The 23,781-nt window shown below is 43.0% G+C and overlaps 1 protein-coding gene across 2 annotated transcripts in view; it reads right to left on the bottom strand.

The window, feature by feature from the left end:
* LOC121375073 (digestive cysteine proteinase 2-like) overlaps window positions 1–23,204 on the bottom strand; it is a 38,990-nt gene extending 15,786 nt beyond the window's left edge. For both annotated transcript variants that reach the window (XM_041502300.1, XM_041502301.1), the window contains exons 1-5: window positions 23,071–23,204; window positions 21,069–21,215; window positions 17,907–18,079; window positions 9,944–10,187; window positions 1,933–2,128 (exon numbers count right to left, since the gene is read on the bottom strand). In XM_041502300.1, the coding sequence (XP_041358234.1) occupies window positions 1,933–2,128; window positions 9,944–10,187; window positions 17,907–18,079; window positions 21,069–21,215; window positions 23,071–23,116 (806 nt within the window). In that variant the 5' untranslated portion in view covers window positions 23,117–23,204. The remainder of the gene's footprint in view (window positions 1–1,932; window positions 2,129–9,943; window positions 10,188–17,906; window positions 18,080–21,068; window positions 21,216–23,070) is intronic.
* Between the last annotated feature and the right edge of the window lie 577 nt (window positions 23,205–23,781).

Raw genomic sequence — 23,781 nt, 5'->3', positions numbered from 1 at the left:
GGCATGAAATCAGAGGCTACACCTAGTGTTTAGTAGCAAACAAGGATGAAATCAGAGGCTACACCTAGTGTTTAGTAGCAATCAGTGATGAAATCAGAGGCTACACCTAGTGTTTAGTAGCAATCAGTGATGAAATCAGAGGCTACACCTAGTGTTTAGTAGCAATCAGTGATGAAATCAGAGGCTACACCTAGTGTTTAGTAGCAATCAGTGATGAAATCAGAGGCTACACCTAGTGTTTAGTAGCAAACAGGGATGAAATCAGAGGCTACACCTAGTGTTTAGTAGCAAACAGTGATGAAATCAGAGGTTGCACCTAGTGTTTAGTAGGAAGCATGGATGAAATCAGAGGCTACACCTAGTGTTTAGTAACAGTGATAAAATCAGAGGCTACACCTAGTGTTTAGCAGCAAGGACTCTTGTATACCGTATTGTTCCTATTTGTAGCGCTCCCTCTAATATAAGCGCCCCCTATGATCACGAGAAATGTATCATGAAACGGTGCCCGTAAAATAGTAAAACTGGCTTACCTGACTGCCGACTTGCAATGATTATAATCGGTAAACAAATAAAATCCAAACAGGTGAAGCACTACGACACTAGTATGGGCGAACAATATGTCACACATGTCGTTTATCAAATGTATGTCGCTGTTATCTCCACGCAGAATGAATGCAAGACATTTCGTTAACGCTATTCAAAACCGGAAGTACAAACATACCGGAAGTACAAACATACCAGTAGGTATTTACACCGACACCGTAACACCGTTTAAAAAACAGGTAAATGATACTCTAATTAGCGTGCCCCCTTTGTGTTTTGCATCGCGCCCGGGCACTACAAATAGGAACAATACGGTATGTACTTTCCATCAGTCACACGGCAGGACTAGGAATACTGTACGGTGATGAATCATACAGTACTGTGTTTAAGAGAAAATAACCTCACTCTTCCACCATGGAGATTAATGTCATCTTACAGTAATCACTGAAGCCAGCAAGCAGTACCACAAAATTTATAGAGAATAACTACAATGTAGTTAATGATATCGCATATCTGCTTTATCCTGTGAAGGTATTAATGGAAAAGTTCTCATTCGGCCTGCACAGGATAAAGCAGATATCAGAAGTCATTAACTTGTTATTATCTTTATCCTGCAGACCCAAAACATTAAATGGAAAAGCTATTATTTCTGTTATTTCAGCCACATTGTACGATGACCTAGAGGTCAAATGAGCGATTTTGTAATGTAGCTATGCATGTCTCACCTCAGATTCTGTCTGACCATCAATACACACCCTCTCATGTCTCACCTCAGATCTGTCTGACCATCAATACACACCATCTCATGTCTCACCTCAGATTCTGTCTGACCATCAATACACACCATCTCATGTCTCACCTCAGATCTGTCTGACCATCAATACACACCATCTCATGTCTCACCTCAGATTCTGTCTGACCATCAATACACACCATCTCATGTCTCACCTCAGATTCTGTCTGACCATCAATACACACCATCTCATGTCTCACGTAGGATCTGTCTGACCATCAATACACACCATCTCATGTCTCACCTCAGATTCTGTCTGACCATCAATACACACCATCTCATGTCTCACCTCAGATCTGTCTGACCATCACACACACCATCTCGTGTCTCACCTCAGATTCCGTCTGATCATCAATACACACAATCTCATGTCTCACCTAGGATCTGTCTGACCATCAATACACACCATCTCATGTCTCACCTCAGATCTGTCTGACCATCAATACACACCATCTCATGTCTCACCTCAGATCTGTCTGACCATCACACACACCATCTCGTGTCTCACCTCAGATTCCGTCTGATCATCACACACACCATCTCGTGTCTCACCTCAGATTCTGTCTGAACTTCACACACACCATCTCGTGTCTCACCTCAGATTCTGTCTGAACGTCTGTTTACGCAGCTCGCTCTCCTTGTGGGAAGAATACTCTTTGTGGTGCACCTTCTTGAAGTTGTCAAAACTCTCGTGCACGTGGTCGTCATAGCGATTGATGTACTCGTGCATCGGGTTGAAGAGAATGATCCGACTCTTGTCTCCGGGACCTGGGAACCCGGCACATGTCAGATCTGAAATAAGATCAACACAAACAGAACATAAACCACACGCTTCACTGCTACAAACAGAACATAAACCACATGCTTCACTGCTAGAAGCAGAACATCAACCACACACTTCACTGCTACAAGCAGAACATCAACCACACGCTTCACTGCTAGAAGCAGAACATCAACCACACACTTCACTGCTACAAGCAGAACATCAACCACACGCTTCACTGCTACAAACAGAACATCAACCACACGCTTCACTGCTAGAAGCAGAACATCAACCACACACTTCACTGCTAGAAGCAGAACATCAACCACACACTTCACTGCTACAAACAGAACATCAACCACACACTTCACTGCTACAAGCAGAACATCAACCACACGCTTCACTGCTACAAGCAGAACATCAACCACACGCTTCACTGCTACAAGCAGAACATCAACCACACACTTCACTGCTACAAGCAGAACATCAACCACACGCTTCACTGCTACAAGCAGAACATCAACCACACGCTTCACTGCTACAAGCAGAACATCAACCACACGCTTCACTGCTACAAGCAGAACATCAACCACACGCTTCACTGCTACAAGCAGAACATCAACCACACGCTTCACTGCTACAAACAGAACATCAACCACACGCTTCACTGCTACAAGCAGAACATCAACCACACACTTCACTGCTACAAGCAGAACATCAACCACATGCTTCACTGCTACAAGCAGAACATCAACCACACACTTCACTGCTACAAACAGAACATCAACCACACGCTTCACTGCTACAACAGAACATAAAGCACATGCTTCACTGCTACAAACAGTGGCATACAGTCCTTAAGTGGATGTTCCAAATCAATTATCAAAAATGTGCTATAGTTACAGAAGTCAATGGAAAAGCCTCAGAATCGGACACTGACTGCACATTACAGTTCTCAATGTTGTAACTAGTATTTGCAGCATTATAAGGCAACTGCAACCATCTTCAGATTCTTCTATACTCTACAATTCGCTGCATGAGAGCCAGAAGGACGTAAGTGCATAAAAATTCATTTTTAAAAAGCCAAGATAATGAAGGAAAACTGTTTTTCTTGATCAGTAGATAAGATGTCAAATTTCTTTTCATGACAATGAAAGCTGAACATATTTACGATTTCTTTGTATATCTGCGGTATTTATAGCATTTTAGGTGTTTTAGTTATTTGCTTAAATAGTTGTAGTTACAACAATTTGTTTTTAAAAAGGAGAAAGCTTGTAAATAGAGCAGATTTAGAAGCAAACATTCAAAAAGGAATACAAGTAGAAGTACGTATTAATAAAATCACCGCTTAAACAAAATATTACGTGAAAAAGTTATTTTACTTTTGTTAATAATACGATAAATAAAATAAAACTACTCTGACTCGTGAAAACCTTGTTTTCTTTGACCCACCCCTGATTTTGTGTGACTAAGTCTGGTGCAGGGGTTCTGCCAGAGGGTAAAAAGGTATGGTGCCATACCCAAATATTTTTGCAGAATTTTTTTTCAAGTTAACTTTTTGACCAAATTAATTACTCTTATCATTACTGTATGATTTTCTTAATCCTAACCCTAAACGTAACCCATTTTCTTTTTGAAGGAGGACCCCCCCATACCCCTGTTGACTGGTTGCATTCAATTCCATAGAGCCATACCCAAAAATTTCTTTCTGGCAGAAATACTGTGGTGGTAGTGCTCCATGTTTGTTGTTTGATGATGATGCATCAGAATCAAACAACTTGTCCATACAAAAACTTTTTCTAGGCAAGTATTCGTTCCTGATGAGTCATCAGAAAAGCTGATGTCATGTTGTGTGCAGTGTTCTTTCCATGTTCTTTGAGCCATGGGAGTCCTTTTGCAGATAGTTCCTGGTTCTGCTGCCTCAGGGTGTAGTACAAGCGATTACAATTAGAGATCGGTTAATGCAGGATAATAGTTAATGTAATAAATATAACTTACATCACTTCATTTGTCCATGATTATATATAAACCACACCCACCATTGTTTTGCACGTGTGTATTTTGTATAACTATGTTGTATTATTTATATTATGTATCCAGCTGATGAGTTGTAAAACTCAAAGCAAATAAAGAACTTGAACTTGAAGTACTAGTTTCAAGAATACCTGGTTTATCAGCTAGTGCAACAGACAAACCAGAATAGTTAAGCAAACTGAAGCTGGTATCCTTTAATGAAGAAACTGTGTTTAGCAGCTTATTGGTTTGGGATACACTGGGTTCAAGTGAAGCTCATTCGAAGGATATAGGGTTTACATTTCCAACGAGGGTGTGTACTGAATATCAAATCCAGAAGTAGTAAACACTATACCATGTCCACCTGTTGAGTATGCAGGATTATCTCCAGGTTATATTGAGTTAACTAACCACTACAGCTTCTGCTGTGCGTTGGTCTGGGTTCTGTTGTGTGTTCAGTGCACACTCCTAGTTTTGTTGTGTATTTGGTGACCTCTCTGGGTTCTGTTGTGTGTCCAGTGATCTCTCCAGGTTATAGTGCGTGTTCAGTGATCTCTCCAGGTTCTGTTGTGTGTCCAGTGATCTCTCCAGGTAGTACTAAACCAAATAACTTCCGGCTGGGTCAAAGTTCGAGGTGCACCGAACTTTTGATAGAGAAGTGAACACCACAAGTCCTGTGATTGGTTATAAATGTGAGTGTTGGTTGTAAAAAATAATAGTTTCATCTGGGTTAAAAAAATATGCAATTTTATTTCATCTAGTACCAATGTGTCAATTAGCCTTGTGCTTGAAACATGTATGGGGTACCTGTAAAAAAAAGTACTCACATTTTGTGCGGAACTAGGGTAGTCATAGACGCTACCCATTATCTCAGAAACGAGCAGCTTGACCCCCAATGTTTTCTGATTCACTTTAAGTGTGAGGGGTGGTAGTATTTATATCTGTGGCATTGATACGGTTGATATGCTGCAGGTAGGAGTTTTAGCTACATATGTTACTATTGTCGTCTATGGGATTTGATTTGGTAGTATACACCCTCCAGGTTCTATTGTGTGTTCAGTGATCTGTCCAGGTTCTGTTGTGTGTCCAGTGATCTTTCAGGTTATGTTGTGTATTTGGTGATCTCTCTGGGTTCTGTTATGTGTCCAGTGGTCTCTCCAGGTTATATTGTGTGTTCAGTGATCTCTCCAGGTACCGTTGTGCGTCTGGTGATCTCTCCAAGTTATATTGCAGTGATCTCTCCAGGTTCTGTTGTGTGTCCAGTGATCTCTCCAGGTTCTATTGTGTGTGTTCAGTGATCTCTCCAGGTTCTATTGTGTGTCCAGTGTTCTCTCCAGGTTCTATTGTGTGTTTAGTGATCTCTCCAGGTTCTGTTGAGTGTCCAGTGATTTTTCCAGGTTCTGTTGTGCCTCCAGTGATCTCTCCAGGTTATGATGTGTGTTCAGTTATCTCTTCAGGTTCTGTTGTGTGTTCAGTGATCTCTCCAGGTTCTGTTGCGAGTCCAGTGATATTTCTAGGTTCTGTTGTGTGTTCAGTGATCTCTCCAGGTTCTATCGTGTTCAGTGATCTCTTCAGGTTCTACTGTGTTCAGAGATCTCTCCAGATTATGTATGATGTGTGTTCGGTGATATCTCCAGACTATGTTATGTGCAGTGTTCTCTCCGTGTTTTATTGAGTGTTAAGTGATCAATCCTGAGGTTTCTGTTGTGTGTGCTAAATTATTTTCTGGGTCTGTTGTGAGAGATATGTCATGTTCAAGTTCTCTTGTGTGTGCCACGTCATGTTCAGCTTTTGTTGTGAGTTCTCTATTATGTTCAGGTTCTGTTGTGAGTGCTATGTTATGTTCAGGTTCTGTTGCAAGTGACTGGATAAGGGCCGTGGTATGTGCTGTCCTGTCTGTGGGGAAGTGCAAATAAAAGATACCTTTCTGCATTAGGAAAAATGTAGCGGGATTCCTCTGATGACTACGAGTCATAATTACCAAATGTTTGACATCCAATAGCCGATGATTAATTAATCAATGTGCTCTAGTGGTGTTGTTAAACAAAACAAACAAATAAACTATCACAAGTGCTATTTTCTATGGTGATTATTTTCTCATGTTCAGCTTTTTGCTATGTTATGTTCAGGTCTTGTTGTCACTGATGTGCCAAGTTCTGCTGTGTATGCTATATATCATGTTCAGGTCCTGTTGCATGAGCTATGTCATGTTCAGGTCCTGTTGTGTGAGCTATGTCATGTTCAGGTCCTGTTGTGTGAGCTATGTCATGTTCAGGTCCTGTTGTGTGAGCTATGTCATGTTCAGCTTCTGTTGTGCATGCTATGTTGTGCTAATGTTTTGGTGTATGTGTGTGTGTGTGTGTGTTGTGTCATGTTCACGTTCAACATTCTGTTGCAAATATTCCTTAACTGTAAAAGTTGACAAAAAGTTCATAGATCTTGCTATCGTTTATGTTGAGGTCACATTCACTTTATTCACCTTTTAATCTTAACGTCTGATTACACTGTCTTCTATTACTGGACTTTGCCCTGGATAACTTACAATTGCATTTGTATGTGACATATTGTTAATCCATAATGCCTACATGTAGGGCAATCCTGTAGATCTTCAAAGACAGCTGAAAGACGGAACTTGATCACCGTAACATACAATTAAATACATCCAAAATCAGTGTAATTATGCTTGCACATTGGTCGTATATGCCACATACAACATTATTATGAATTAAAATTGTACCTACAAATACAAATTACATGTTGGAAACTTTGCTTCGATTAAAAAACCTCAAGAAAATTCACCAAAACATGTCTATTATTATAATTATGGTGCACATAAAATAGCAAACCATACAAACATTAATGTTACTGCAATTCCTATTTATATATATAGACACGATTCTTGTCTGTTGTCAAATGGTTCGTTGCATGCAGTATCAAACAAAAAATCCATATTAGACCGGGATCTCACAGCGACAAAAGTCATATTATTTTTAGGATTCAAGCACATACAAATATTGACATAATGTATGCTCTATTGTACTTCACATTTGTAATTTCTATCACAAACCGATAACAAAGAATGCATATGGGTCGTATTTGGTACATACGACCTATATCAGACATAATTATATAATGAACTGTCTTTAAAAAGGGTGTATCTACCACATACGACCAGTCGTGTTTACATAATGGACAGCAAGCAAATCGGAGGAAAGTCGTATATGTCAGTTACGTCTATATTCGTGCAAATTGGTATCTGTGATTCACTTACGGCCATTTAAATCCTTATGTATAAGCAATGCTATTAGGGACACAGCTACGATTTTTTGTGACAATATGTAATCGGGAATGGCAATTCCAAATATGCAAAAAAGATGTTTTAGGTCGTATCTGCCACTTATGACCTTTTAGCTCTGACGCAACAAATTATGAGCACTGATTAAGACTAAGATGAAGAATAGGCTAGCTGTCTTAGCAGGCCAATATGAGGATAGCGGAGATGTGTGCAGTATACAGAGAGAACAGAACCTGGGGAGGTCACTGAGATCACACTGAAAGGTGATGAGAAGAGTGAGTCAGAGAACAGACTCATTGAGTCAGAGAACACACCTATTGAGTCAGAGAACAGACCCATTGAGTCAGAGAACAGACCCATTGAGTCAGAGAACACTCATTGAGTCAGAGAACACACCCATTGAGTCAGAGAACACACCCATTGAGTCAGAGAACAGACCCATTGAGTCAGAGAACAGACCCATTGAGTCAGAGAACAGACCCATTGAGTCAGAGAACAGACCCATTGAGTCAGAGAACAGAGTCAGTGAGAAGATAGTCTGTACCAGAATGACAGTGTGTGTTGATCTGTTATAGGATTCGAATCACTGTCTTCACTTTCAGAATCCACTGAGCTACCTCACACCCTGGTAAAACAGTGAGTAAAGTGTGTTCTCTACCACTGAGCTACCTCCCACCCTGGTAAAACAGCGAGTAAAGTGTGTTCTCTACCACTGAGCTACCTCCCACCCTGGTAAAACAGCGAGTAAAGTGTGTTCTCTACCACTGAGCTACCTCCCACTCTACCACTGAGCTACCTCCCACTCTACCACTGAACTACCCCCCACCCTGGTAAAACAGCAAGTAAAGTGTGTACTCTACCACTGAGCTACCTCCCACTCTACCACTGAGCTACCTCCCACTCTACCACTGAACTACCCCCCACCCTGGTAAAACAGCAAGTAAAGTGTGTCCTCTACCACTGAGCTACCTCCCACTCTACCACTGAGCTACCTCCCACCCTGGTAAAACAGCGAGTAAAGTGTGTTCTCTACCACTGAGCTACCTCCCACCCTGGTAAAACAGCGAGTAAAGTGTGTTCTCTACCACTGAGCTACCTCCCACCCTGATAAAACAGCGAGTAAAGTGTGTTCTCTACCACCGAGCTACCTCCCACCCTGGTAAAACAGCGAGTAAAGTGTGTTCTCTACCACTGAGCTACCCCCCCACCCTGGTAAAACAGCGAGTAAAGTGTGTTCTCTACCAGTGAGCTACCCCTCCCTGGTACAACAGCGAGTAAAGTGTGTTCTCTACCACTGAGCTACCTCCCACCCTGGTAAAACAGCGAGTAAAGTTTGTTCTCTACCACTGAGCTACCTCCCACCCTGGTACAACAGCGAGTAAAGTGTGTTCTCTACCACTGAGCTACCTCCCACCCTGGTAAAACAGCGAGTAAAGTGTGTTCTCTACCACTGAGCTACCTCCCACCCTACCACTGAGCTACCTCCCACTCTACCACTGAGCTACCTCCCACTCTACCACTGAACTACCCCCCACCCTGGTAAAACAGCAAGTAAAGTGTGTACTCTACCACTGAGCTACCTCCCACTCTACCACTGAGCTACCTCCCACTCTACCACTGAACTACCCCCCACCCTGGTAAAACAGCAAGTAAAGTGTGTCCTCTACCACTGAGCTACCTCCCACTCTACCACTGAGCTACCTCCCACCCTGGTAAAACAGCGAGTAAAGTGTGTTCTCTACCACTGAGCTACCTCCCACCCTGGTAAAACAGCGAGTAAAGTGTGTTCTCTACCACTGAGCTACCTCCCACCCTGATAAAACAGCGAGTAAAGTGTGTTCTCTACCACCGAGCTACCTCCCACCCTGGTAAAACAGCGAGTAAAGTGTGTTCTCTACCACTGAGCTACCCCCCCACCCTGGTAAAACAGCGAGTAAAGTGTGTTCTCTACCAGTGAGCTACCCCTCCCTGGTACAACAGCGAGTAAAGTGTGTTCTCTACCACTGAGCTACCTCCCACTCTACCACTGAGCTACCTCCCACCCTGATAAAACAGCGAGTAAAGTGTGTTCTCTACCACCGAGCTACCTCCCACCCTGGTAAAACAGCGAGTAAAGTGTGTTCTCTACCACTGAGCTACCCCCCCACCCTGGTAAAACAGCGAGTAAAGTGTGTTCTCTACCAGTGAGCTACCCCTCCCTGGTACAACAGCGAGTAAAGTGTGTTCTCTACCACTGAGCTACCTCCCACCCTGGTAAAACAGCGAGTAAAGTTTGTTCTCTACCACTGAGCTACCTCCCACCCTGGTACAACAGCGAGTAAAGTGTGTTCTCTACCACTGAGCTACCTCCCACCCTGGTAAAACAGCGAGTAAAGTGTGTTCTCTACCACTGAGCTACCTCCCACCCTACCACTGAGCTACCTCCCACCCTACCACTGAGCTACCTCCCACCCTGGTAAAACAGCGAGTAAAGTGTTTTCTCTACCACTGAGCTACCTCCCACCCTGGTACAACAGCGAGTAAAGTGTGTTCTTACTCTCGGGTACTGCAAACTGCTGCTCGGGGATGGGTTTGTTGGAGATGAAGTTGCTGCTGTAGTCGAGGATGTACTTGTCGAAGTGTGAGCCAAGCAGCGAGTCGTAGCCCATCATCATGTATCGCACCGGTTTCCTCGTCCCCACCTCCACCCACATCGTGTACGTGCTGCTCTTCTTCCACTCCATGTCAATCAGCTGCCACTTCTCACACTTTACCCCGCCCACTATCTCCATGCCTACTTTCTAAAACATAATAAACACAGGTCACTCCACCCACTATCTCCATGCCTACTTTCTAAAACATAATAAACACAGGTGACTCCACCCATTATCTCCGTGCCTACTTTCTAAAACATAATAAACACAGGTGACTCCACCCATTATCTCCGTGCCTACTTTCTAAAACATAATACACATAGGTGACTCCACCCACTATCTCCGTGCCTACTTTCTAAAACATAATAAACACAGGTGACTCCATCCACTATCTCCGTACCTACTTTCTAAAACATAATCAACACAGGTGACTCCATCCACTATCTCTGTACCTACTTTCTAAAACATAATAAACACAGGTGACTCCGCCCACTATCTCTGTACCAACTTTCTAAAACATAATAAACATAGGTGACTCCGCCCACTATCTCTGTACCTACTTTCTAAACATAATAAACATAAGTGATTCTGCAATCTAATTAAAATTAGCTCCACTATTACATGTGGATCTAACACCAGCCAGTTGGAGCTCATGTCCACCAATCAAAACCTTACTTGCAGAATCCTGCCAGTGATTTAAAAATAATTTGAAAACATTCTGAATTATCCTGAGGGTATACGACATGTTTCGTGTGAATTACGAATGCCTTAAAACATGTTTTATTTTATAAAATAAATAATTTGTAATGTAAAACTGAAGACTGATTCAGTTGGGTTTTTTTTTATAAATAAATAAATAATTTTTAATGTAAAATTGAAGATTGATAATCCACCCGTACGTATTGGTATGGTTCGCTGTACTGCGGCCACTAAAACAGACTCGCCTGATATTTTTAGAATTTGTATGCTCCCAAATAACGTTATAAAAGGCGAAGTGTGATTGGTCAATATTTAAATTATTATTTACAGACGAAATGTTACCTGGACATTGGGGACTACGCAGTGTTGTTAGTTTTAAATCACTGGCAGGATTCTGCAAGTAAGGTTTTGATTGGTGGACATGAGCTCCAACTGGCTGGTGTTAGATCCACATGTAATAGTGGAGCTAATTTTAATTAGATTGGTGATTCTGTCCACTATCTCTGTACCTACGTTCTAAAACATAATAAACATAAATGACTCCACCCACTATCTCTGTACCTACTTTCTAAAACAAAATAAACACAGGTGACTTCATCCATGACTCCATCCACTATCTCTGTACCTACTTTCTAAAACATAATAAACACAGGTGACTCCATCCACTATTAGAAAATTTGTTTCTAATTTTCATTATTATTCATACTTACCTAGTGCTAGCACAGCAAATATGCTATTCAACCTGAGTCATACCTACACACTGCAGAATTCTCTCCCTTCCGGATATGCGCAATGCTATCCTTGCACGGGCTACCTGTAACTTCATTCTCGGTTCAAAGTCCACCCAAATCCACCGAGGGAAAGCCTCATAGGGGTGGGTGGGAGGTATAGTTTGTTGTGCTAGCACTAGGTAAGTATGAATAATAATGAAAATTAGAAACAAATTTTCTAATAGTCTTATTCAACTTACTGTGCTAGCACAACAAATATGCTATAACGGATGTGCAATGACACCGTTAGAGCACGTGAATTCAACATTAATGGGAGGAGGTAAGAAAATAGAGGACTTACCCGTACCCAAAAAGCTCCTTTGAAGTAATGACATGGAGATAGGACGAACCACGACATACGGTAACAAGGAGTCAAAAACAAAACTTTTGGGAATAAAAAGGGGCTTTCCAAAAGAAAAACTCATCCCCATGAAAGGGAGGGAAAACATCTCCCCAGGGAGAGGAAACGGTAGACAACACTATGAAAAACAAAAACCCATCCCTCAGAAAAGGGTGGAGTGTTAAACATGTCCGAAGCGTGAATTGATGGCAGTCGGACGGAAAAGAGGTCGACCCCTTTCCGTTGCCCTGCGCACAGACATGACGTGTTGAGCTGCAATGACTGTCTGGATCATACGCGTACCGTCAGTACCAACCGCCATATCCCGGAAATAGAAACGGTCAAAAGTGTGCCGTCCTTTCCAAACCCCTGCATTCATGACCTTTATATCTAAAGAGTCATGAAAATTCAGGGAAGCAGAAATGGCTCGGATCTCATGTGGTTTAACAGAGAAATTCCGTAACACATGATCACCCGCCATCTCATATGCTAACTTGATGGTAGCTGCTATCCATCGAGACAAAGCATTTTTTGTGACATCACCCGGCCTAATGGTATAAGAAATAAACAATCTCTTTTTACCCTGCCGCCGGTTTTTCGTACGCTACAAATAATACTTCAATGCTCTCACCGGGCAAAGAAGTATATCCGAGTTGTCAGATGACAGTGTACGAGATAAACTGTGAATGACAGTAGGTGGAAACTCTTCCCCCGGAGACTGGTTTTTAGCAACAAAGATAGGGTCGGTACGTAAAGTGACAGACCCGTCCGAATTGTAATCAACCAAGTCATGCAAAAAAGCATGCATCTCACTGATCTGACGAGAAGCTGCCAGTGAAACCAGAAACAGAGTCTTCCACGTCAAGGCACGAAGACTAGCAAACCTCAACGGCTCATAAGGCGCACCCTTAAGAGCATGTAACACAAGAAAGACATTCCATTTCGGAATAATGGAAGGTCGTTCAACCGTGGATTGCAATGATTTAAGTAAATCATGCAACACCAAGTTCATAGAAAAGTCACGACATCCACACTGTTTAAGAGTAGTGAAAATCGCAGCTCTGACTTTTCACTGTCGTGAATGTCTTGGACCAACACCAGAAAGTACTCCGCTAAATCGTTGACAGTAGGCGATAAGGGATTGAAATCCCGTGCATTCGCCCCAACGAACCCACATACGCCAGTGACACTGATAAACCGACTCGGTAGATCTGCGCTTTGCTGAAGAGACGAGCTGCGCAATTCTTATCGAAAAACCTCTGCGTCGCAAGGAAGCCCTGATAACCTCCACGCATGAAGCCGGAAGACCTCCGGCTTCGGATGCCACACCGTCTGACTCAGTCGCTGGCTGAGTAGATCGGACAACACTGGTAACCGGAACGGGACTGCCACTAACAGTGACAGGAGCTATGGAAACCAGGGCTGCGCCACCCACAGAGGAGCTATCAACGTCACGTGACAAGGTTCCTGGACCACTTTGGTCAACACCTTGCCGAGTAAGACAGGAGGAGGGAAGGCATAAAAATCCAGTCCCGCCCAATCCATACTCAACGTGTCGTACTCCAACGCCAATGTGTCCGGTACCGGGGACACGAACACCGGCAATTGGTTGTTCAACCGTGTGGCAAACATGTCCACCTGTGGACTGCCCCACACCCGAAGAACTGCTGCGACCACCCCTTTGTTCAACATCCACTCCGTCTAACAGGGGTATGTCGACTGAGGGCATCGGCTAACACATTCACCGATGAAGGAATGTGTTTCGCCCACAGAGTCGTCCCTAGTTGGTCGCAGAATTCCAAAATCGCAAGAGCTTTTCAACCCAAAGTCTCCAATTTGGTTCCACCCCAACGATTGAGATATGCCACTACCGACGTATTGTCGCATCTCAACAGAATTCAACGGTGTCGAAGAACACACTGGAAATGAAGACAAGCACGATGCACTGCCTCCATCTCCAAACAGTTGATATGAAGCTTCCTCTCGGAGAGATTCCATACCCCTGAAATGTGTTGATCCAACAGATGCACCCCATACCCGTGCAGCGACGCATCCGTGAAAAGGATCAGATCTGGAGCAGGGGGGTGCAACGGAACCAATAGGGCCATGCACTTGTCCAACAGGCACTCCTGTATCGGATGAGTGAACCATGGACCCAGAGGCACTATCGTGTCCCAATTGTGACCGTCCCACCGTGGGGACAAATGCCACTGGAGTGGTCGTTTGAATCGTCTGAACCGCACGATCAATGAGGCCAGAGATTCGAGGTGGAAACGCGCATCGGTGGGACGAACCGACGCTACCACAAGATCGAAGACCACTCCGAGATATGTGAAAATCTGAGCCGGCATTAACTCCGATTTCACCCAATTGGGAATAAAACCCAATTGGAGGATCGTGTCCAAAACCAACCCGACATTGGTCTGACACTCCTGTTGCGACGAAGCTGGGATCAACCAATCGTCTAGATAGGTATGCATTCGAACCCCTAATGAATGAACATGACCTACCACCGCATGGGGACTCGTCGCCAAACCGAACGGGAGCACACAAAACTTGTACGCTTTCCCGTTGAACAGGAAGCGCAGAAACTTCCAAAACGCCTTGTGCACCGGGACATGGAGGTATGCGTCTTTCAGATCGATCGAACCGCTTACCACCCGTAGGCGCAACGCCTTTGGTGGACTGAGAACGGAACGCAGTACGACGTTTGCGTCCTCGCTTAGCGGAAGACGGGTTGTTACCTGGTTGCCTCCTAGTGTCAGGAACCCTAGGGATCTGAGCCGACTGTAAAAAAGCAGCCTTTTTCACAGGAGGAGGCTTGAACCCTGAAAACGTGGACCGACGTTTACCACGTAAATTTTACCGTACCGAACGTGTACGAAAAAACGTCTTCACAACGTTTGACGCACATCAATGTCACAAAGTGAACTGTGCGCCTCCTGTGTAAGTGGTATACCCGGCTCCTCACGAGGAGTGACCAAATTCAAAGAACGGTTCCCGAAGGAGACACCCTTGAATGTAGGCTGGGCCTCAACCTGAGGTATAGCATCCCCACATACCTGTCGGACCTGGTCCCTGACAAAAGCCAGAACCACCGGATAATCGCACTCCTCCTCTACCTCCGAACCGAAGTGAGAGAGAGCTGGGTCAGCGACAGAATCCGGTCCAACCGAGGCTTCCTCTGAAGCCAGGTAACTGTCCATTGGATCCCGAAGATCTACATGGACTCCTTCCCCTAATCGAGACAACCTGGGGCAGCGTCTCCCGAGACGGAAACAATAGGAACCGAACAACAATCCCTAACCGCATCGTCAAACTGCTGTCGAGACGCAGTTTCTGCTGGTTTTGGCAGAAAACCAGGGGGGTGGGGTGGGGGAGGAATGGGAGCCGCACCTGACAGTCCCGTCTGCGAAAGCAATGATCACAACTGAGGCGAAGCGTTAAAAAAATCCACAAAACTCCGAAACAACGTTTCCTAAAAACCTAATGGTCGTTCCTGCGCCAAGTGCGGAACGGTCGGAGTTTGCAGCCACAGAGTACCCCCAGCCGAGGGGTATCTGTGCGAACCTCATCCTCTATCGAGTAAAGTCGAAGAGGTAGGGACCAAAGACGGTGCAAACTGTGAGGAGATGGCCATTGCTACCAAGATCTGTTTATTTGTGACTCACTAATTTGTTTGTTTGTTGTTGCTTTTAGCATGAAATCCATGACTCCGCATCAACCATGCCAGAATTCCTGACAATTCAAGTAAATAGTTCAGATTGATGATGAAATACACAATACATGTACCACATTGACAAAAGATGATTTTGGAGTTTGGAACTGCACATTGTGACATTCCGGAAATAGAACTGGTTAAAGGTCAATACTTCATAGAATTTGCTTGTTTACATTTGAAAATATGTTGTAGGTGTGTTGCAGGATGACACTTGAATTTTGTACATGAATATATATATATATATATATATATATATATATATATATATATATATATTCATCTCTCCATCCATCCATCTGTCTGTCCATCTATCAATCAATCTGTTTATCCATCCATCTATATGTTTGTTCATCTATTCATCCATCCATACTGTTCATCCATCCATCCATTCATACTGATCATCCATCCATACATCTGTCCATCCGTCCATCCATCCATCTGTCTTATCTATCCATCCATCCGTCTGTCCGTCCATCTGTATGTTTGTTCTTCTATCCATCCATCTATCATGTCTATTCATCCATCTGTTCATCTATCCATCCATCTATCCATTCATCCATCCATCATCTATCTGTATGTTTGTTCATCCATCCATCCGTCTGTCTATCTATCCATCTGTATGTTTGTTCATCCGTTCATTTATTCATTCATCCTTTTGTCTGTCCATCTATCCATCTATGTGTTTGTTCATCCATCCACTCGCCCATCAATCCATCCACATAAATGTCTGCATATCTGTCCATCCATCTGAAGAAGGGGTGTCACAAAACTAGCGAACTAATAGTGTTACCATAAACAATGTTTTTTTAAAACTACAATATTTTTATTATTTAAGCATATAGAACAGAAAATCCAATTACGTTTGGTGCATATATGACACCGCACTCAGCATTGGTTTAACTACGCTGACTTATCCAGGTCAAAAACAAAGCCAGTATTTCAAAAGTGGGACACTTTTGACGGGCTCGTACCGATCTCGGTTTTCATTGGCTTATCACAAGTATAGAATTCCCCAACAAGAGATCACGTGAGATTTCGCAATTTTTGAACAAATTTAACTGTCTTGATTGAGGGGTCGTCTCATATCTCCAAAACATATTTATATCCATAGAGGTATGGTACAACGCCTTTCCAGGGGTTGGTGGGTGGGGGATTTGCCTTGAAATTTTGACAGTTGCCAGCTGTTGGCATATGCGTTACATGTAAGGGGGTGTTACTAATTACTTAACGCTCTAGGGGTAGAGGAAGAGGGTACTGTGTTCGATTTACTTAACATTTTTCAAGACTATATGTTAGTTTTATTCATTATTCATAAGGTGTTTTTTGGAAATGCGCGGTCAGTCTAGGATCGTTCCCTATCGGCGGGTATACAAAAAGACCATGGTATGTGATATCCTGTCTGTGGGATGGTACATATAAACAATCCCTTGCTAAAAAAAAATGTAGCGGGTTTCCAAGGTGCATGTGCAGGGATTCCAGCGGGGTTGGGGTTATAGACTGTGTTGAGCGAAGTTTACGTGGGGCCATGCTCCCCACCAAAAATACATTTCAGTTTTTTTAAAGCTTGGGCAAGTAAGAGTTTCGACCTCCAATACCCTGCCCCTGCACATACACCCGATTCCTCTCTAAGATTATATGTCAAAATTACGAAATGTTAGACATCCAACAGCAGATTGCAGGAAGGATAGGATATGTTTTATTTAACGACGCACTCAACACATTTTATTTACGGTTGTATGGGGTTGGATGATTATTAAATCAATATGATTTATCTTTGATGTCGTTAACCCCCCCCGCCCCCCCGCCTCCAACTTTACCCTTTCCAAAGAAAATAATATTTATTTGAAGTTGTCGATTTTAACACGTAAAATTAAGAAGTGAAAACGTTAATTGTCTACTTTAGTATATTTTATTTTAAAAATATATACATGATTAATGTGTTACTAGTATACAAACTAAACTTTCAAAGTTCTACTAACACTTTATAAAATATCAATTCTGAAATAGGAAGGTACGACTGTCGATAATACGTTGGCAAGATCAAACTACAGTGCAAGATTTCTCTTTTAATTTTTTGAGACGAATCCTACAATTTGAAATCGGCAAACGCACTTGTTAACTGAAACTGACAACAGACTGTCGTTTGTGCTTTGCCGAGCTATGGTGGCAGAGACGACGAATCAAGCATATACGTTTGATGATATCTGTTCATAGCGAACACACATGACTTTTTTAAAAGTGCATTTGAGCTTGTATTTCACATTTGTACATGATGTTATAATATGGTAACCAGAGAATGTAACTTTAAATGATTATAAAACCCCATGGATACTTACTTTGAATTTGCTCAAGTCTGGCAGGACACCTTGTATGGAGACAGTGAAGTTCTGAGTGCCATTAACTTGAAAGCAGGAGTTTTTGTTCTTCACCGTATAGGTTGACATTGGGGCGATTTTGTATGTTTTTCCAAACGGTTTCTGGTCTGCACGCTGAATGCTAACCACCATGCCTATAGGAAAACAATATTACTAAACTGAAAAATAGTTCTTATAGGCAAACAATATAACTGAAATAAACGGCTCTGAAATGTATCCAGGATTTTTTGCCATGGTCCCATGTCTGATGGGACTGGGAACAACAATGCGTGTAACTCATACATGGTCCCATGTCTGATGGGACTGGGAACAACAATGCGTGTAACTCATACATGGTCCCATGTATAGCTGATGGGACTGGGAACAACCAATGCGTGTAACTCATACATGGTCCCATGTATAGCTGATGGGATTGGGAACAACCAATGCGTGTAACTCATACTTGGGATATGTTTTCACGCCACTGAATGATGCAGTACACCACTGTTAAATTACTTTATTGGAACAGACATAATTAATTAAATATATATATATATATACTCTTCAAAAAAAGAAACGCAAAAGGGTACAAATGGGTTATAACTCCGATTTTATGTTTCCTACCGGTTCATGCTTTGTGAATATAAGGTCATTGCATGTCCCAAACACATTCCCACGGTTACATTCGATAAAACGCAGCTACTGTACAATAAAGTTCCAAAATGTGAATATTCGCAAAAACGCAGCCACGTGCAAACCATGTCACCACTGCACGTGCGTTGTCTGCACGTGCAACATGAACACCGACAGTATAAAAGTGCAGGGTGTTCGCTTGCCTGGCCTCTGTATCTGGCCGACAGTTGACAATCCAGGATATGCCACGTCTCAGTGAACCGCAGAGAAACAATGCCATCGGCCGACTAGACGCAGGCGAATCCAGAACGGCCGTTGCCAGGGCATTCCATGTGTCCCCAAGCACCATCTCCAGACTGTGGGACCGTTACCAGCAACATGGATCAACACGTGACCTCCCTAGATCCGGTCGACCATGGGTCACTACCGCCGGGCAGGACCGCTACATCCGGGTACGCCACCTTCGGGAACGATTGACTACTGCCACCTCCACAGCCGCAGCAATACCAGGTTTGCGCAGGATATATCCGACCAGACCGTACGGAACCGCCTACGTGAGGTAGGAATTCGTGCCAGACGTCCAGTTCGAGGTGTCATCTTAACACCACAACACCGTCGACTCCGACTGCAGTGGTGCCAGATTCATCGACAATGGCCTCAACTGCGATGGAGACAGGTGTGGTTCAGTGACGAGTCCCGATTTCTGCTCCGACGTCATGATGGAAGATGTCGCGTGTATAGGCGTCGTGGTGAACGTTATGCGGCAAAACTGCGTGCAGGAAATGGACAGATTCGGCGGGGGTAGTGTCATGGTGTGGGCAGCCATCTCACACACTGGCAGAACTGACCTGGTCCACGTGCAGGGCAACCTGAATGCACAGGGCTACATTGACCAGATCCTCCGGCCACACATCGTTCCAGTTATGGCCAACGCCAACGCAGTGTTCCAACATGACAACGCCAGGCCTCACACAGCACGTCTCACAACGGCTTTCCTACAGAACAACAACATTAATGTCCTTCCTTGGCCATCGATATCACCTGATTTGAACCCAATTGAGCATCTATGGGACGAGTTGGACCGACGCCTCCGACAGCGACAACCACAGCCCCAGACCCTGCCCGAGCTGGCAGCAGCCTTGCAGGCCGAGTGGGCCACCATCCCCCGGGACGTCATCCGTACTCTGGTTGCTTCAATGGGCAGGCGGTGCCAGGCAGTTGTCAACACACGCGGAGGCCACACCCGGTATTGACTCCAGATGACCTTGACCTTGGTGGTGTGTCCTATCACTTAATCACAATGGACTAGAGTGAATTGTGAACAATCCTGCAACATTTGGTAATTATCGGACCCATTCAATAATTAAATCAATTCTCCAAATGTTACGACAATGTGGTTTTGCGTTTCTTCTTTTGAAGAGTATATTACTGGTTGTAGTGCACTTAATGTGTCAAATTCACTGTTCAATACAGCAATAAGCTTGAAAGAAAACCAAGGATATATAAAGAGGTGGGGGTGTGGGAGGGGGGGATTTAGGTCAGGTGCTTTGGTTGTATGGTTGAACTTCTTCTTGGCAGACCCGCAGACCCAATGGGTCTACCACTGTCCCATGACTGGTATATCAAACACCATGGCATGTGATGTCCTGTCTGCGGGAAAGTGCATAAAAGATCCATTGTTGCCAATTGAGAAATGTAGCAGATTTTCTCTTACTACATGTCACTGTGACCCAATGTTTGACATCCAATTAGTCAATGAAACTTCCATTATTAATCCTCTCAACACCTCGGTACAAATTCCAATCTGGCTAATGACATATACGTTACACACAGGTGTGTTGATACTGTGATAAATTGTGAGTACTTACCTCCATAGTAGTCAATCCTACTCCTGTTGTTTGTATGATACTGTGTTACATGGCGACTACTTACCTCCATAGTAGTCAATCCTACCCCTGTTGTTCGTATGATACTGTGTTACATGGCGACTACTTACCTCCATAGTAGTCAATCCTACCCCTGTTGTTCGTATGATACTGTGTTACATGGCGACTACTTACCTCCATAGTAGTCAATCCTACCCCTGTTGTTCGTATGATACTGTTGTACATGGCAACTACTTACCTCCATAGTAGTCAATCCTACCCTTTGTTCGTATGATACTGTGTTAAACTGGCGACTACTTACCTCCATAGTAGTCAATCCTACTCCTGTTGTTCATATGATACCGTGTTAAACTGGCGACTACTTACCTCCATAGTAGTCAATCCTACTCCTGTTGTTTGTATGATACTGTTGTACATGGCGACTACTTACCTCCATAGTAGTCAATCCTACCCCTGTTGTTCGTATGATACTGTGTTAAACTGGCGACTACTTACCTCCATAGTAGTCAATCCTACTCCTGTTGTTCATATGATACTGTGTTAAACTGGCGACTACTTACCTCCATAGTAGTCAATCCTACTCCTGTTGTTTGTATGATACTGTGTTAAACTGGTGACTACTTACCTCCATAGTAGTCGATCCTACTCCTGTTGTTCGTAGAGTCATAGTACGCGGCAAACGGCTCCACTATTTCCGCATATGGCAGTTGTAGTACACCTTGTACCATGTACGTTTTGCCAAAGTCTGGGGGACTGTCAGCGAAACATGTCTCTACAAATATAGATGTGCTGAACTGTAGTAAGCCGCCACTGTCACACAACATGTATTACATATACTGTACATGTGAAATAAGCAGTTTAATGTATCTTGTAATTTATGAAAATGTATTATTGTAATTAAAGTAGTGTACCGTAATCACAACAGATACATTATACATATTAAAATAACAATCATTATAATGTGTTAATAAATTATGAATGAATATCTTTAGCATATTTAGAATTAATTCCTTACAAGCAGATTTCAATAGTTTTCCATTGCTGCAAACTTAATCCAGTTTGCAGTATCTCTCTTATGTAATGAACAGCCACAGGTTCAACCAGTTTTGAATAGGTGTCAGGTTTCTTCTTCTTGTGCTTGTACAAGACAACATGCAAGTTTAATGTCATGAGTGAACTTTAAATTTTAAATCTATCAAAACTGCCAGTTCTAAAGTCTGAACTACGTTGTTAACAACTACGATAAATTATTCTCCTACCTTTAATTACCATTAGATTTCCCCCACATTTTGTACAGACAGAAGTCTTGAAAAACCCCATTACAATGACACATATTACACATACAAGATGATAACTATGTAACCAATATTGACTTCACTGAGATTGCAAAGGGCAAAAAGCATGTAATTTTGGGCTGATTGCAAAAGGGGTGAAAGGATGTAATCTAACATCATAACATGTGCTGTGATATAAAAGCACTTGTGATGACGTCATATTAATTACATCACATACTTCGGAGGCTTCCACCCCTCTTGAAGAGTATTCCATAAAAAAGTAACATAGCAGACGGCAAAAAACTGCATACTTTTGTCCTAAGAGATCTTAGGAAAATCAGATAGGTGACATGTTTATCATCTAGTATGTGGAATTTGTGTCATTGTAATGGGGTTTTTTTTCACAATTTGTATGGACTAAATCCTGAGTAAAATCTAATGGTAATTAAAGGTAGGAGAATAATTTATCGTAGTTGTTAACAATGTGGTTCAGACTTTAACAATCTGTTTGCAATTAACATTTCTCAATTTTAAAATCAAATTAACCAATTCATGATAGTAAATGAAATTATTAGGTTGTAATTTTGTATGGACAAGTTCTTTAGGCTATACTATTTACATTTCAAAACAACAACAAAAGGTGCTAAGCTTAATTTTGGTCAAATATGCAAATATGATAGAGCACCTTTAAAGGGACATCCCTGAGTTTGCTGCAATTTTAAAGATGTTAGTGGCTGTATATTAAACATGTTTCTGATCCTTCTCAGGGGCGTGAGTGAGCTGGACCTGGGAGGGGGGTGGGGGTGGGCAGGGGTTAGAATATGAACCAAGTAGACCTTTTCTATTTTGTTTTTGCACCACCAGAAACTCCATTTGTATAAACCTGTATGTTTTAGTTCTGAAAGCGGACCATTTGCTTCAGCAGGGGAGGGGGGGGGGGGTCGTCCGAACCCCCCCCCCCAGCCTACGCCCCTGGTTCTAATATTTTACTAGGTTAAATTTCATCTTATTTCCTAAAATATTTTGTTACAAAATCCAGTTTGGGCTTCTAAAAAATATTAAGACGACCAGAAACATATTGAATATACAGACACTGATATAAGTTTAATCGTATAAATAATTTATTAATAGGAAACATCTTACAATGCAGCAAACTCGGGAATGTCCCTTTAATTTTAATTTCAATTTTAAGACGTTACATAACAAGGAAGTTGTTCTGCCCGACGCCGGCTAACTAAAACGCCTGCTGCGAGGTTGAGGCCACAACCGACAACACCCGCTGTTAAAAGGACACAACCTTGTAGACTGGTATCTCAGAGTTAATTAACAAGATGAAAGGGAAGAAACATTTACCGACAAACAGCAGGATCACAGCAACACAACACGCTTTCAGAACCATCTTGAACAGACTCCTATCACATGACAGGTCACGGGGTCCGTGTCACGGGATTCGCTTCACGCCCGACTCGAGGCAGTCTGAGGGCTGTTCCATCACATCGGGTTGGGGGTAAAACTGCGTCACTAACACGCATCCTTTATTCAACGGACAGGAGGACGTGATATTCATGTAAGGGCGGATCCACCGGTGTAGTCAGGGAGCACAACAAGACATTTTGTTTCCACTACCACATTTGCCTGGACATCACCATGTATAGCGTAACATGCAAAATATGCCGTGGTCACCCCCCCCCCCCCCCCCCAAAAAAAAAAAAAAGTTCATCCGGCACGATATTTATTATTACGATGTTTATTGCTGTGCCGTAACAATAAATGTCTAAATGTTTTTAAAAAACCCCGGATTGTAGATGTTTACCTTGTTAAACTACCCACCTGCATGTGAATAGCCCGCAATATAAAATCCTGGCTACGCCGAAGTATCCCCGCCTGTTACCGACCCCTGTCAGGCTGCTGGTGCTCTCTTGCACCTGACAGTACAGGCGGTCCCTTCTCCCACCCACTCCAAACCTTTCCTGTCCTGGACGGAGGAGCCCATGACAAGCGTGCGCTAAAACAGCTTGCTCTGAATGTGCACGTTGATCCCTATACCATACCATACACCAAAGT

This window comes from Gigantopelta aegis, chromosome 6, assembly GCF_016097555.1.
Source record: "Gigantopelta aegis isolate Gae_Host chromosome 6, Gae_host_genome, whole genome shotgun sequence".
NCBI lineage: Eukaryota > Metazoa > Mollusca > Gastropoda > Neomphalida > Peltospiridae > Gigantopelta > Gigantopelta aegis.
This window is presented reverse-complemented; position numbering and strand designations above follow the sequence as displayed.